The sequence below is a fragment of the Notamacropus eugenii genome, chromosome 4, assembly GCF_028372415.1.
Source record: "Notamacropus eugenii isolate mMacEug1 chromosome 4, mMacEug1.pri_v2, whole genome shotgun sequence".
NCBI classification, from domain to species: Eukaryota; Metazoa; Chordata; class Mammalia; order Diprotodontia; family Macropodidae; genus Notamacropus; species Notamacropus eugenii.
The window spans coordinates 61528745-61541000 of NC_092875.1; the positions used below are offsets into that span (position 1 = coordinate 61528745).

At 50.8% G+C, this 12256-nt stretch overlaps 1 protein-coding gene across 4 annotated transcripts in view; it reads left to right on the plus strand.

Annotated features, from left to right (window-relative positions):
• ARHGAP45 (Rho GTPase activating protein 45) overlaps nucleotides 1–12256 on the plus strand; it is a 47173-nt gene that overhangs the window by 24678 nt on the left and 10239 nt on the right. For 3 of the 4 annotated variants that reach the window (XM_072601363.1, XM_072601361.1, XM_072601364.1), the window contains 11 exons: nucleotides 208–288; nucleotides 748–951; nucleotides 1775–1912; nucleotides 3451–3641; nucleotides 5251–5366; nucleotides 5468–5554; nucleotides 5779–5880; nucleotides 6820–6986; nucleotides 7111–7299; nucleotides 8892–9029; nucleotides 10367–10593. In XM_072601363.1, the coding sequence (XP_072457464.1) occupies nucleotides 208–288; nucleotides 748–951; nucleotides 1775–1912; nucleotides 3451–3641; nucleotides 5251–5366; nucleotides 5468–5554; nucleotides 5779–5880; nucleotides 6820–6986; nucleotides 7111–7299; nucleotides 8892–9029; nucleotides 10367–10593 (1640 nt within the window). The remainder of the gene's footprint in view (nucleotides 1–207; nucleotides 289–747; nucleotides 952–1774; nucleotides 1913–3450; nucleotides 3642–5250; nucleotides 5367–5467; nucleotides 5555–5778; nucleotides 5881–6819; nucleotides 6987–7110; nucleotides 7300–8891; nucleotides 9030–10366; nucleotides 10594–12256) is intronic. The other variant, XM_072601362.1, reaches the window with a different exon arrangement.

The following is a 12256-nucleotide window of genomic DNA, read 5'->3' on the forward strand; positions in this document are numbered from 1 at the left end:
TCATTGGGGGAGCCAGGTGTCTTTGGGGATGTTTGATAGACTTGAACTGGGGAGGGGTGAGGGGCAAGCTTCCTTGAAGCCTTTGCACGTGGTGGCTGGTTACAGGGTCCCTGCTCCACCTATGCCACAGCAGAGAAGCGTCCCTGTGGTACTAGGGCCAGGGTCCCCCATCCCCACTCCCTACATGTGTATCTCCTTCCTCCTTAGCCTCTGACTCTGCGGCGTCTAGAACATGAAAAGAAAAGGAAGGAAATCAAGGAGCAGTGGCATCGGGCGCAAAGGAAGCTGGTAGGAGAGCATGTCTGAGCCTTGCCCAGGAGGCTGTGGATCAGAGGGGCCTTGGGAGCCACTCAGCCTAACCTCTGTCTTTTTTTACGGATGAGGATGATGAGGCTTCTAGGGGGAGCGACCTGTTCACAGTCACTCATTGAATCAGTAGCAGAGTCAGGAGTGTAACCCAGGTCTCCTGGCTCCCAATCTGGGCTGCTTCCCTCATCCCACAGCACATGGTGAAGCCAGTTTAGTGCCAGGACGTGATCTGGGGCTGTTCCAACAGAGGCTAGGGGCTCAGCCAAGGGTGGCCCAGGTTCCCTCGGAGCCTTCTTCCATGTCAGTACCTGCTCTGTGCTCAGGCCTGGGCAGCCTCATGTCTCCTGTCCCTCTGGCAGAGCAGGGTCCGCTCACCCCTGGCGAGGAGTCTGGCCTGGGACCCACCTCCCCTTTCTGCTCTCTCCCCTCCCTCCTCAGCAAGAAGCAGAGACCAACCTTCGGAAAGCAAAGCAGGGCTACATGCAGCGCTGTGAGGACTATGAGAAGGCTCAGTACCTGACAGTGAAGGCCGAGGAGGAGCAGGGCAGTGGTGGTGGGGCCAGTGCAGGCGGGGGGGCCAGCAGCACTGCCACCAAGGCCCTGGACAAGAAGAGGCGACTGGAGGAGGAGGCCAAGAACAAGGTGAGGTGCAGAGACATGGCTGGGCAAGGAGAGGGGCAAGAGTAAGGGAAGGGAGCCTGGCATACTCCCGGTGTCCCTCCCCTTCTGTAGGCACTCTCCTTTCTCAACACCGGAGAGGAGGGTTGAGAAGAGAAGACGCTGGGGGAGCGGGGCTGGGGAGGGAACATGGATCCTGAGATGAAGAGCTGGCAGTGCTAGACAGAGCGCTAGACAGAGGAGGGAGCTGATGCTGGGCCAGACTGGATGCCAGGCATGGCAGTCTCAGAGTCAGCAGTCTGTCAGCAAGCATTGATTGAGGATCTGCCAGCTCCTGGGCACTGTACTCATGGCTTGTCAGTAAGACCCGAGTTCAGATTCCTGCCTCTGAAGCTTGGGTGACTCTGGGTTTCCCCTTAATGATAATAACACCCATTTTCTAGTACTTGACTGAGTTATTAAAGGGGTGGGCTAGACATCCATGTGGTTTCCCAGTACGGGTTTGAGCCCTACTAACCATGATAGACTGGATAGCAGAAGTTAGGAAGACCTGGGTTTGAATATTGTCTCAGATGCTAGCTGTGTGACCTGGATAAATCACTCAGCCTCTCTGGGCCTCAGGCCCCTCCTCTGAGAAGTGAGGGGTTTGGCATCTGAGATTCCTTCCCACTCTAAATCAGTCTCTCTCTGGGAAATATTCTGTGTGAGTTTGCCTCAGGGGTAAGCCCTGAAAGGGCTTCCCTGAGGGGTACCAGTTGTCCCACGGAATGGGAAGTGTCTGGGTCTCCATGGGATGTGGGGGCATCACTGATGAGTACAGTTCATGCATCTCCCTACACCACCACAGGCAGAAGAAGCCATGGCCACATACCGTACCTGCATTGCTGATGCCAAGACGCAGAAGCAGGAGCTGGAGGATGTGAAGGTGAATGCTTTGCGCCAGATCCAGGAGGTCATAAAGCAGAGTGACCAGACTATCAAGTCGGTGAGTCCCACTGGGTGCTGGCCAGACCCTGGGGAGGCAGGGAGAAGAAGCGAGCCTGGACTGTGGTGGGAGGCTGAGGCGGGTGGCCACAGCAGGATGACAGCTGAGATTGATGTGGGATCCAGTATGATGGGGACAAAGTGGAGGAGGGGGACAGAAGTGCTGGAGGAACCTTGCTGGGAGTTGGTCTTTAGGGAAGCTAAGTGTGCAGAACCAGACCAGTGCAGCTGGGGCAGGGAGGGGGGGACTGCGGTTCTCCTTGTACAAGTGTTGTTAGGTGGGAGATGGAGTGTGGAGCTCAGGGAGTCACCGAGGGTTCAGTGTGGCCAGAGCATCAAGTGTGGTGGGCAGTGATGTAAAATACAGCTAGAAAGGCCAGTGGGAGGCAGATGGAAAAGGGCTTCAGCAGCGATGGGGGGCCCCTGGTGCTTCTTGGGCAGTGACTGATCAGATGGCCCAATTTGGGTCGATCCCATCAGCAGCTGGGTGGTGGATGGGTGGGAGAAGGGAGATGATTAGGAGACTGTTGTGATGGTCCGAGTGGACTGGGTGGGGCTACGGCTATGAGAGGAATTGGCAGGTAGAAGTGGCCTCACTTGGCTGTGGATTAGACATGGTTGGGGTGGGCACAGGTGCCTGCACCAGGAATGGGAGGATGGTGGTGTTTGACCTCTGCAGGAATGAGGCAGCTGAGGTTGGCAGACTTAGGAGGGTCCTGGGGGGTTCGGCTTTGACTTTGGCTGGTACTGGGGGGTGCTTAGCAGGCAGCTGGAGATGCAGCATTAGAGATCAGGAAAAAAATTAGGCTTGAATCAAGAAATTTAGACTTCTCTGCATTATTTGTGATCACTGAACCCTTGGGAAAGTATAAAGAGGGAAAAGTAGAGGACTGAGGACACAGGGTTGGGTCACACAAAGGTGAGGAGATGGGAGGCCCTGGCTCCCATTGGAAAGACCTGGGTGATTTGTGACGCTCGAAGGAAATGTATTTGGTGATCTATTAGCGCTGGTGAGTGGGTGCATGCATGTGTGTGTGCGTGTGTGTGCGCGTGTGTGTGTGTGTTCACATGTGCATGCACATGAATGTGTTTCTGGTCTCTGTCTTTTTCGTCTCTGAGCATCTCTGAGTTTCTGTGTCTCTGTGTGCCTATCTGAGCATCCCTATCTTTAAAGCTCCCTGGGGGAATGGGGGGAGGGCGCAGTGTGTCTTAATGTTTAGCACATAATCAGTGCTTTGTAAATGTTTTTCATTCATTCTCTTTGATTCCTTGGCCTTCCTGTCCCCAGCTAAAGCCTACCATAGTACTTGGCACCTAGAGGTTTAATGAATAATTAGGCACTTAATGAAGGACTGACTGATTTTCAGTACCTGGGTGGGTACTGTTTGTACATCTCTCTATGGCTCCCTGGTCCCCGGTCTGTTCTGACCCTCTGCTTGGGTGTGGGCTTTGGGGGGAACAGGACTTCGACAAGGGGCCTCCTGAGCTCCGGCACCCAAAGCCACCTTCCTAACTTCTCTCCATCCCTGGATCCCACAGGCCACCATCTCCTACTACCAGACCATGCACATGCAGACGGCCCCATTGCCTGTCTATTTCCAGACCATGTGTGAGAGCAGCAAGCTGTACGACCCAGGGCAACAATACGCCTCCCACGTTCGGCAGCTTCAGCGGGACGTGGAGCCAGACACGCAGTATGACTTTGAGCCCTACGTGTCCCAGAACACCTGGTACGGCCTGAGCTGCAGCCCTCATGGGTCTGCAGTTACCTTCTCCTCTGCTTCTCAGAATTACAGGACCAGGCATTGCTTGGCCCCGGGTATCCCCTAGTGATGGATGCCCGACTTTCTGATTCATAACCCAGGTCTTGGGGTTGACATGGTTCTGATTTCTAGGTTTAGGCCAGGGAAGAAAGACAGAAAGGATGTTTGCTGAAATATTCCCAGCACAACCTGTAGTAACAAAAAGCTGGAAATAACTTGTGTGCCTAGTCTCTGTGGCCTGGCCGAACAAATCGTGGTCTTTATAGTCCCTGATGGAGCTCGCTAGCCAACGTTTCCAGTGTTTTAAGCATTTTATATACATTAGTTCATTTGGTCCTCACAAAAACATTCAGAGATAGATGCTGTGATTTTCTCCATTTTACAGATGAGGAAACTGAGGCTCAGAGAGCTTTTAAGTAATGTGTTAGCCCAGGGTCACACCGCTAGTGAGGCAGGATTCACACTCGAGTCTTCCTGACTTCAGTTCTGGCAATCGATCTGCCATGACACCTCTGCCATTCACGAAGAACGGGCTCTGTCTGGCTCCTGGCGGAAGTGAGAGGTACCCAGGAGAGCAGATTAAGCCCCCGGGCCATTGGGTTTGGTGTTTTTTTAGCAAACATTAAATAAACATGGTGGTAAATTTGGAGGCGTTTGGAATCCCCATGTCCGCCTCTCTCCACTCACCTTGAGATTGTCCTGTCCTAAGCCAGGACAGTTCCTAAAATGACCTCTGCCCCCTTCCTCCCAGTAATCCGTTATTTAGGTAAAGGCTTCTTTTTTTTTTGTTTGTTTTGTTTTGTTTTGTTTTGTTTTTTTTAATTTTGTAATGTTTAACAATCACTGCCATACAATTGCGATTTTATCCCTCCCCACCTACTCCCCACTACCCCCCTCCCTCCCCACGACTGCATACAATTCTGTATAGATTCTACATATACTTTCCTATTGAGTATATTTTCACTATAGTCATGCTATGTAGTCAGACTAAGATAAATGAAAGAAATCGTATAACAAATCAGAACATGATACACAAACACATACACATACTAGGTAAAGGCTTCTTAACCTTTTGTGGGAGTTCTGGACCCTTTTAGCAGTCTGGTGAAGACCATGGACCTCTTCTCAGATGAATATTTTTAAATACAGAAAGCAAAATATATAGGATTACATTGGAAATCTGTTATATTGAAACATAGGGATCTACATACATAAAATATTATTCTATATGTATGCGTATGTGTATGTGTAGATGTATATGTTACACAGATTCCACTGAGCCAAGATGATATATTTGCTGTTGTCTTGGGCCGGCTACTTCTCTTCCCTCAGCCTCAGTTTATCTCATCTATAAAATGGGAAGAGGAGAAGAGATTGGGCTGCATGATCTCAGAAATTCCCTTCCAACTCAGCCATATTTTAAGCTCCCTTCCAGCCCCAGCATTCTAGATTCTGAGGTCTTTTTCAGGCCTGACATACTTGGTTCCATGTTCTGAAGTCATTCCTAGCTTTGCCTATTCACAAGTCTGAGCCTCCCCCCATGCTGAGTGACACCTCTCTTGTGTTCTCTGTTTAGGTCACCCTTACTCCGGGCGCGGAAGTCCAGCTTCAATACTAGTGATGTGAGCAGTGCAGCAGAGGGTGGTGGACCTCCCCGAGATGATGGAGGGGCAGCACCTAAGGATCGGCGAGGTGAACTTGGCTTTGGGAGGGAGATCAGACTGTTTAAGGTGGGCAGTGGGGGTAGGTTTGGTGTTGGCCCCCAGCCCCTTATGGACTTGACTTCTTTCCAGGTGGACGGGGCCACCAGGTCCATAAGTCATGGCCTGGCTCCACAGCAGACTGTGATAGCAGCCTGGACACCAGTGCCCCTAGTGCAGGTAACAGAAAACCTTCTGAGAACTATTCTCAGGAACTCTTCCCTCTTGAAAGGAAACTGGGGTGTGGGATGGGGTCTTGTCTATCATGTGTCTGGAAGTCCCCTGAACCTGACCGTCCAATGTCATTTATTTCCTGGGGCCAGTCTCCTGAAGTCCCAGGATGATGTCACTAGGTGCAGGCCACCTGGATAATGTGAACTGTGGGGGGTGGGGGTGCTTCCTAGGAGGGGACTTCCAGAAGATTGAGCGGACCTCCTCCAGTGGCACCATGTCATCCAGTGAGGAATTAGCTGAAAAGGAGGGCAGCTCAAGCACGTTTGAACAGAGTATGTGGGTTTCTTGGGTGGGGTGAGTGAGGGGATGATGGGGGCAGGGGGAGTAAAGGAGATGGGGGTGATTGGGGCAGGGACTTCATGCCAATACTTAATTCTGCATCCCTGGGGAGGTGGACCTCAGAGCCACACTTCTGGAGAGAGGCATGGCCAAAGCGCATGGGCTCATCAAGCCTGTCTTCTGGTGACTGCCCCCTGGCCTAGGGCTCCTCTCCTCTGAGCCCTGACTGAGTAGTCGCCTTGGGGCCTCTGGAAAGGGGCGTCTGAGTGGCACTGCGGTGGATGGAGCACTGATTTAGGGTCAGGAGATGTAGGTCTGAGAATTAGAAGCTGCAGGGGACCCCAGCCAAATCCTGTGTCAGCTTCCTCATCTGAGAGATGGGGATAATAATTGTTGCACCATCAACCTGCCAATATTGTTGTAAGGAAACTGCTTTATACACTGTAAAGAGCTTTCTGAGTGTGAATTAAACCATTTGGAGTTTCACTATCTAGTAAATGTTTCCTTTTGGGCCTTGGTCAGTGGCAAAAGGCTGGGGGTCTAGAGAGGGGAAACTAAGGGAAAGGGATCATCTTGGGGAGAGCAGAGGGCAGATGTCACCCAGGGCTGTCAGGCAGGCAAGGCTGGGAGTTGGGCTGAGACAGGTGCCTCTAAGGGCATATAGGATTAGACCAGCAAGAGGACTTCAGAGTGGCCATATCCAGGCTGGTCAAGGAGTAGAGAGGCAGACCATGGAGGAAGGCAGCCATGTAGTCACAGAAGCAGATTCTGGCTCAGTGAAACAAGCATTTATTAAGCACGTTCTGTGTGCCAGGCACCGTGGGAGCTACATGGACAAACATGAAACCATCTCTGCCCTTGACGATCTTAAGTTGTTGGGCACAGACTGGAGCCTTGGGGTGGGAGGCACTGACTTGCCTTTGCCTCCTCAGCAGACCTCAATGGCATCGCCCCTGAGATTGCTGTACCCACCGGTCCCTTCCGAAATGTGGGGCTCTCCAAGGCAGCCCAGACTCACCGGCTTCGGAAGCTTCGTACTCCTTCCAAGTGTCGTGAATGCAACAGCTATGTCTACTTCCAGGGAGCTGAGTGCGAGGAGGTGGGTTGGGGCATGGGAGGGCATGGGGGGTGGGCATCATAGTGAGGTCCCCAGGTCATGCCAACCCCTCCTGCATGGCGAGACTGTGCCTCTCATGACAATGGCTTTTGTCCTCTCTCTCCAGTGCTGCCTGGCCTGTCACAAGAAGTGTCTGGAGACTCTGGCCATCCAGTGTGGCCACAAGAAACTCCAGGGAAAACTGCAGCTGTTTGGACAGGACTTTGAGAAGGCAACCCAAGGCACCAGTGACGGCATCCCTTTCATCATCAAGAAATGCCTGTCAGAGATTGAGAGGCGGGCACTCAGGACCAAGGTGAAGGCCCCGTGAGGCCCCGCAGGAGGGGGCAGTGGTGTGTGCCCTGGGGCCTTAGCCCCTTGGGGGCAAGGCGGGCTGGGGTCAGAGGAGGTGGGGGGGTTGAGTGGGGAGCCCCTATGTGTTAGGGCCATGAGGCAGCAGCCGCGGTGAATCCTGACTCTGCTGCTGACCAGCTCTAGGGTCTCAAGCAAGCTCTCTCTGAACCTTAGGTTCTTGTCCTGTAAAATGGGCCTTACAGTGTTGTGGGGGTGTTGTGAAGAAAGCACTTTATAAATGGAGGAGGGGACAAGCTTTTACTGAGCACCTACCGTGTGCCAGGCCCTGTGCTGAGCGCTCATTTGACCCTCACAAGAGGTGCTGTTGTTCCCATTTCACAGTTGAGGAGACTGAGACAAGCAGGGGTTCAGTGACTTGTTCAGGGTCACACTAAGTGTCTGAGGCTGGATTTGAACTTGGATCTCCCTGACTCCAGCCCGCACTATATCCCCTGCATAACTGGAGTGGTCTTGGTATTCAGGAGTCTTGGGTTTGCATCCTGGCTCTGTCCCTTATCATTTCAGTGATTGTGGGCCAGCTGTTTCCCTGCCCAGGTCCTTCGTCTGTAAAATCAGACAACTTCACAAAGCTGCATTGAATGTGCCTCGTAGACCTGTCACCCATAGAAACCCGAGTTGTTCAGAGTCCAAAGGCCTGAATTTGAACCCCAGCTCACACACTTGCCCTTGGTGGGGGCCCAGGGGCAGGCTGCTGAGCTTTCCTTGGCCTCAGGTCCTTGGAGGGGCTGCCTAGGGCAGAAGGAGCAGCACCGGTCTTGGGTTCTAACCCTGAGCAACCCTTCTAAGGTGTGATTCCAGACAGGGTTTCCTGGAATTTTAGTTAGCTCATCCCTACAATGGGAGGGACCGCCTTGTTTTGTTGTAGGAGAAAGCACTTTGCAAACCTTGGAGGGCTATGGAAACATAGTAACAGAGTAATAACAAAATTCTAGAAGAATGATCCTGTGTAATTATACAGTAATTATATCCCTGATGATGATGATGGTGATGGGCCTCTGTCCGCACCCGCCCTCCAGAACCAGGGAGGGGCTGCGATCTGGTGGAGGGGGCCCCGTACAACGCAATCACAAATCTACTGTGGTGTGGTGGAGGTGGGAGGCAGGGCGCTGGCCTTGGTAGCAAGGACCTAGGCTCCAATCCCGGACTTCTCTCTGTGACCTTGGGCAAGTTGGTTAACCTCTCTCTGCCTCAGTTTGGTCATCATCTGAGGTGCCTCCCAGCTCTGAACCTGTGACCATCTGTCCTCTGTGCTCAGGCTGTGCCCAGTGCCATCTGGCTACTTAGCACCCCTTGTGAAAACAGCCAGAGGATGTGGACATGAACTAGAGATGTGAGGAGATACATCTGAGGTCCCCGGGATCATGTGTGCATGCTAGAACTAGGATTCAAACCCAGGGCTTGAGACTCTGAGGCTTGTGCCCTTGCTGCCTGCCTTCCTCTGATCCAGGGCACTGGGGGCATAGGTAAAGCTGACCATGGTCTTCAGGCTTTCTACCCGCTCTGCCCTGACCTTCTCTGCTCTGGACCACACAGGGGATCTACCGGGTTAACGGAGTCAAGACGCGAGTGGAGAAACTCTGCCAGGCCTTTGAGAACGGCAAAGAGCTGGTGGAGCTGTCCCAGGCCTCTCCACACGACATCAGCAACGTTCTGAAGCTCTACCTGCGTCAGGTGAGCCTGGACATGGAGGCTAGGCGGGTCCCCCTACCTTCCTGGGCCTTGAGCGGGCCTCGATGAGTCCTAGGCAGGTCTCGTTGAGTCAAGCTCAGTTTGTCCCTAGGGCAGTGAGTAAGGGTCCGACTGACCCCACTCCCCCTGCACTGGCTGGGGCTTCCTCAGATGTAGGTGTTTCTGACCTTGTCCTGGCTGCTCTATGGGGCTCAGTCACCTGATCCCCAAGTGATGACCTCCAGGACCTCATTCTGCTCTAAATCACACGGGGGGGGGGGGGGGGCAGGGGAGGGGGCAGTCAGGATTAACTTGCCCAGAGTCACGCAGCCAGTAAATGTCTGAGGCTGAATTTGAACTCAGATCCTCTTGACTTCAGGGTCAGTGCTCTGTCCGCTGAGACCTAGCTCAACAAAGCTTTTTTTAAAAAGTTATTTCTCCCTTTTGTTTTCTCATCACAGTCATTTATGGCTCAACAGACGATTTGATAGTTTCTCTTGGGATTTTTGTGGACCAGATAATAGGACAGAGAGTTTGGTAGACTCATGGCTGGTTGAAGGCTATGTGAGAGCGGTCCTAAAGCGGTGGGGGCAGGGGGTCCTCTCTGGGAAGGTTGTGGAGATCTGCAGACAGTCTGGAGGACCAGCCACTCTTTGAGAAGGTTATAAAAGAAATTCTTGACCAAATGGCCCCAGACATCCCTGCTGCCGCTTGGGGTTCTATGAATTTATTGTAGAGAGGGAGACATTCTGAACTTCTTTGTTGTAGAGGGGTATTGCAGGCTACACATCCAAGAGGGGATTGGTCTCAGAGCTCAAGCAGTGGGCCAGAGAGCTGGAGCTGAGGACCAGTGCTCTAGCCCAGTGTGGGGGATCAGGCACTCTGGTGTGCTGGTTTTAGAATTAGGAGGCCTAGGTTCCAATCTTAGCTCCAATGCTTTATGATACTAGGCAAGCCAGCCTCACCAAGCTTCAGTTTTCTCAGGGTCCTCTGGATAATGAGCCTTTTGTGACTCCATCACTGAGTTGTGAGGCTTAATCTGTTCATTAATCTAATGAAAGGAACCATTATTGTTGAGAAACATTGTGGTGGTGAGGTAGAAATGACTGCCCATGGAGGTCAGAAGGTAGGGGATCTGAAGATTCCAGTCCTGGGACTCAGAAGCTCTGTGACCATCGGTATTTCTGAGCCTCGGCTTCCACATCTGTAAAGCAGGAGTAATAGTCTTGTGGGGAAGATGCTTTGTAAAACTTGCAGTGCTAGAGGAGTGAGGATGAGGAAGGGGGTTGATGCGGGCAGGGCAGGCTCCGGATGCTCACACCTCACTGGTCCCCCCACAGCTACCCGAGCCCATCCTTTCTTTCCGACTGTATCATGAACTCATGGGATTGGCCAAGGAGAGCCTGCAGGCTGAGGCAGAAGCCAAGGCCGCTCGGGGCCGAAGTGAGTCCAGCAGAGACAAGGAGCAGGATACAGAAGCCATGACAAGCAGACTCCGGCACCTGTTGAAGGAGCTGCCCCTGGAGAACAGAGCCACACTGCAGTACCTCATTCGGCACCTTCGGAGGTGAGGGCGGCAGTGGGGCCAGGCAGGGAGCTCTGCAGCTACCCAGAGGGGGAAGGGAAGGCTGCCATCCCTCATGATGCATCCCAGGGCCAGGGATCCTGGGGCTATGAGTTTGTGTTAAGAATTTTTTTTCAATTGATAAAAATCTCTTTTTTCTTTCTTCCATCTACCCCCCCATTGAAAAAAAGAAAAAGAAAAGCAAACTCCCTATGATAAATATGCATAGTCAAGCAGGACAAATCCTCCCATTGTCCATATCCCAGTAATCCATACCCTGAGTCCATTAATTTTTGTCAGGAGGTAGGAAGTGTGTTTCATCATGAATCTTTTGGATTCATCCCAAATCCTTTGGTCATTGGGTTGGTCAGAGCTCTTGTCTTTTATGAAAGCTATTTGTCTTTACAATATCGTTATTATATAAATTATTCTCCGGCAGTCCTGGTTTTCAATCCTTATTCTGATAATTGTCTGGCTCTGTGACCCTGGGAAAATTATTGAACTCCTCTGGGTCTCAGTGTCCTCATCTGTAAAGTGGGGGGTGAAGGGTTTAGACCTGTTGATCTCCAAGGTCCAGCTTGGAATATAGTAGGTTTAGGAGTCAGGAGGTTCGGCTTTTAACTCTCCCTTCCAAAAGGCGTCAACTGACTGGGTAGCCATCCTGAGTCCCTTCTGTCATCAGTAAAGTCATTTTATATGTTATGTGTGTATGCATACATACACACACACACACACACACACATAATCATTGTACCTCCAGCGGACTTGCTGTGAAAGTCATATAAACAAGTATCGTATAACACTCTTGGCCAACCTTAAAGTCCTTACTTTCTCACGGTGATCATGCAGAAAATACAGCACAACCCTTAAACTGCTGTAGAATATGTAGCATGCCATTATTTTTTAAATCTTTTACTTTTTTCCCCAATTATATGTGAAAACAACTTTTAGCATTCATTTAAAAGAAAATTTTGAATTCCAAATTCTCTTCCATCCTCCTTATCCTCCCCCCTCATTGAGAAGGCAAGCAATTTGATGTAGATTATACAGGTGCAAAACACATTTCTATTTTACTCAGGCTATGAAAGAAAACACAGACAAAACCCCCCAAAGAAATACAAAGAAAAAATAAGGCAAAAAAGAAATATGCTTATTTTTATTTTACTCAGACTCTGTCAGACTCTGGACATAGATAGCATTTTTCATTATGAGTCTTGGAATTGTCTTGGATCGTTGTAATGCTCAGAATAGCCAAGTCCTTCACAGCTGACCATTGTATAAGATTGATGATCCTGTGTATGGTATTCTTCCGATTCTGCTCACCTCACTTGCATCGGTTCATATAAGCCTTTCCAGGTTTTTCTGAAACCATCCTGTTTGTCATTTTTTTTATAGCATAGTAGTGTTCCATCACAATCAAATACCACAACTTGTTCAACTAATCCCCAATTGATGGGCATCACCTCAGTTTCCAGTTTTTTACTACCATGAAAAGAGCTGCTATAAATATTTTTGTATGTGTGGGTCCTTTTCCTTTTCCTTTGATCTCTTTGGGATACAGACCTAGTAGTGGTATTACTGGGTCAAAGGGTATGCAGTTTTATAGCACTTTGGGCATAGTTTCAAATTGTTTTTCAGAATGGTTGAATCAGTTCACAACTACACC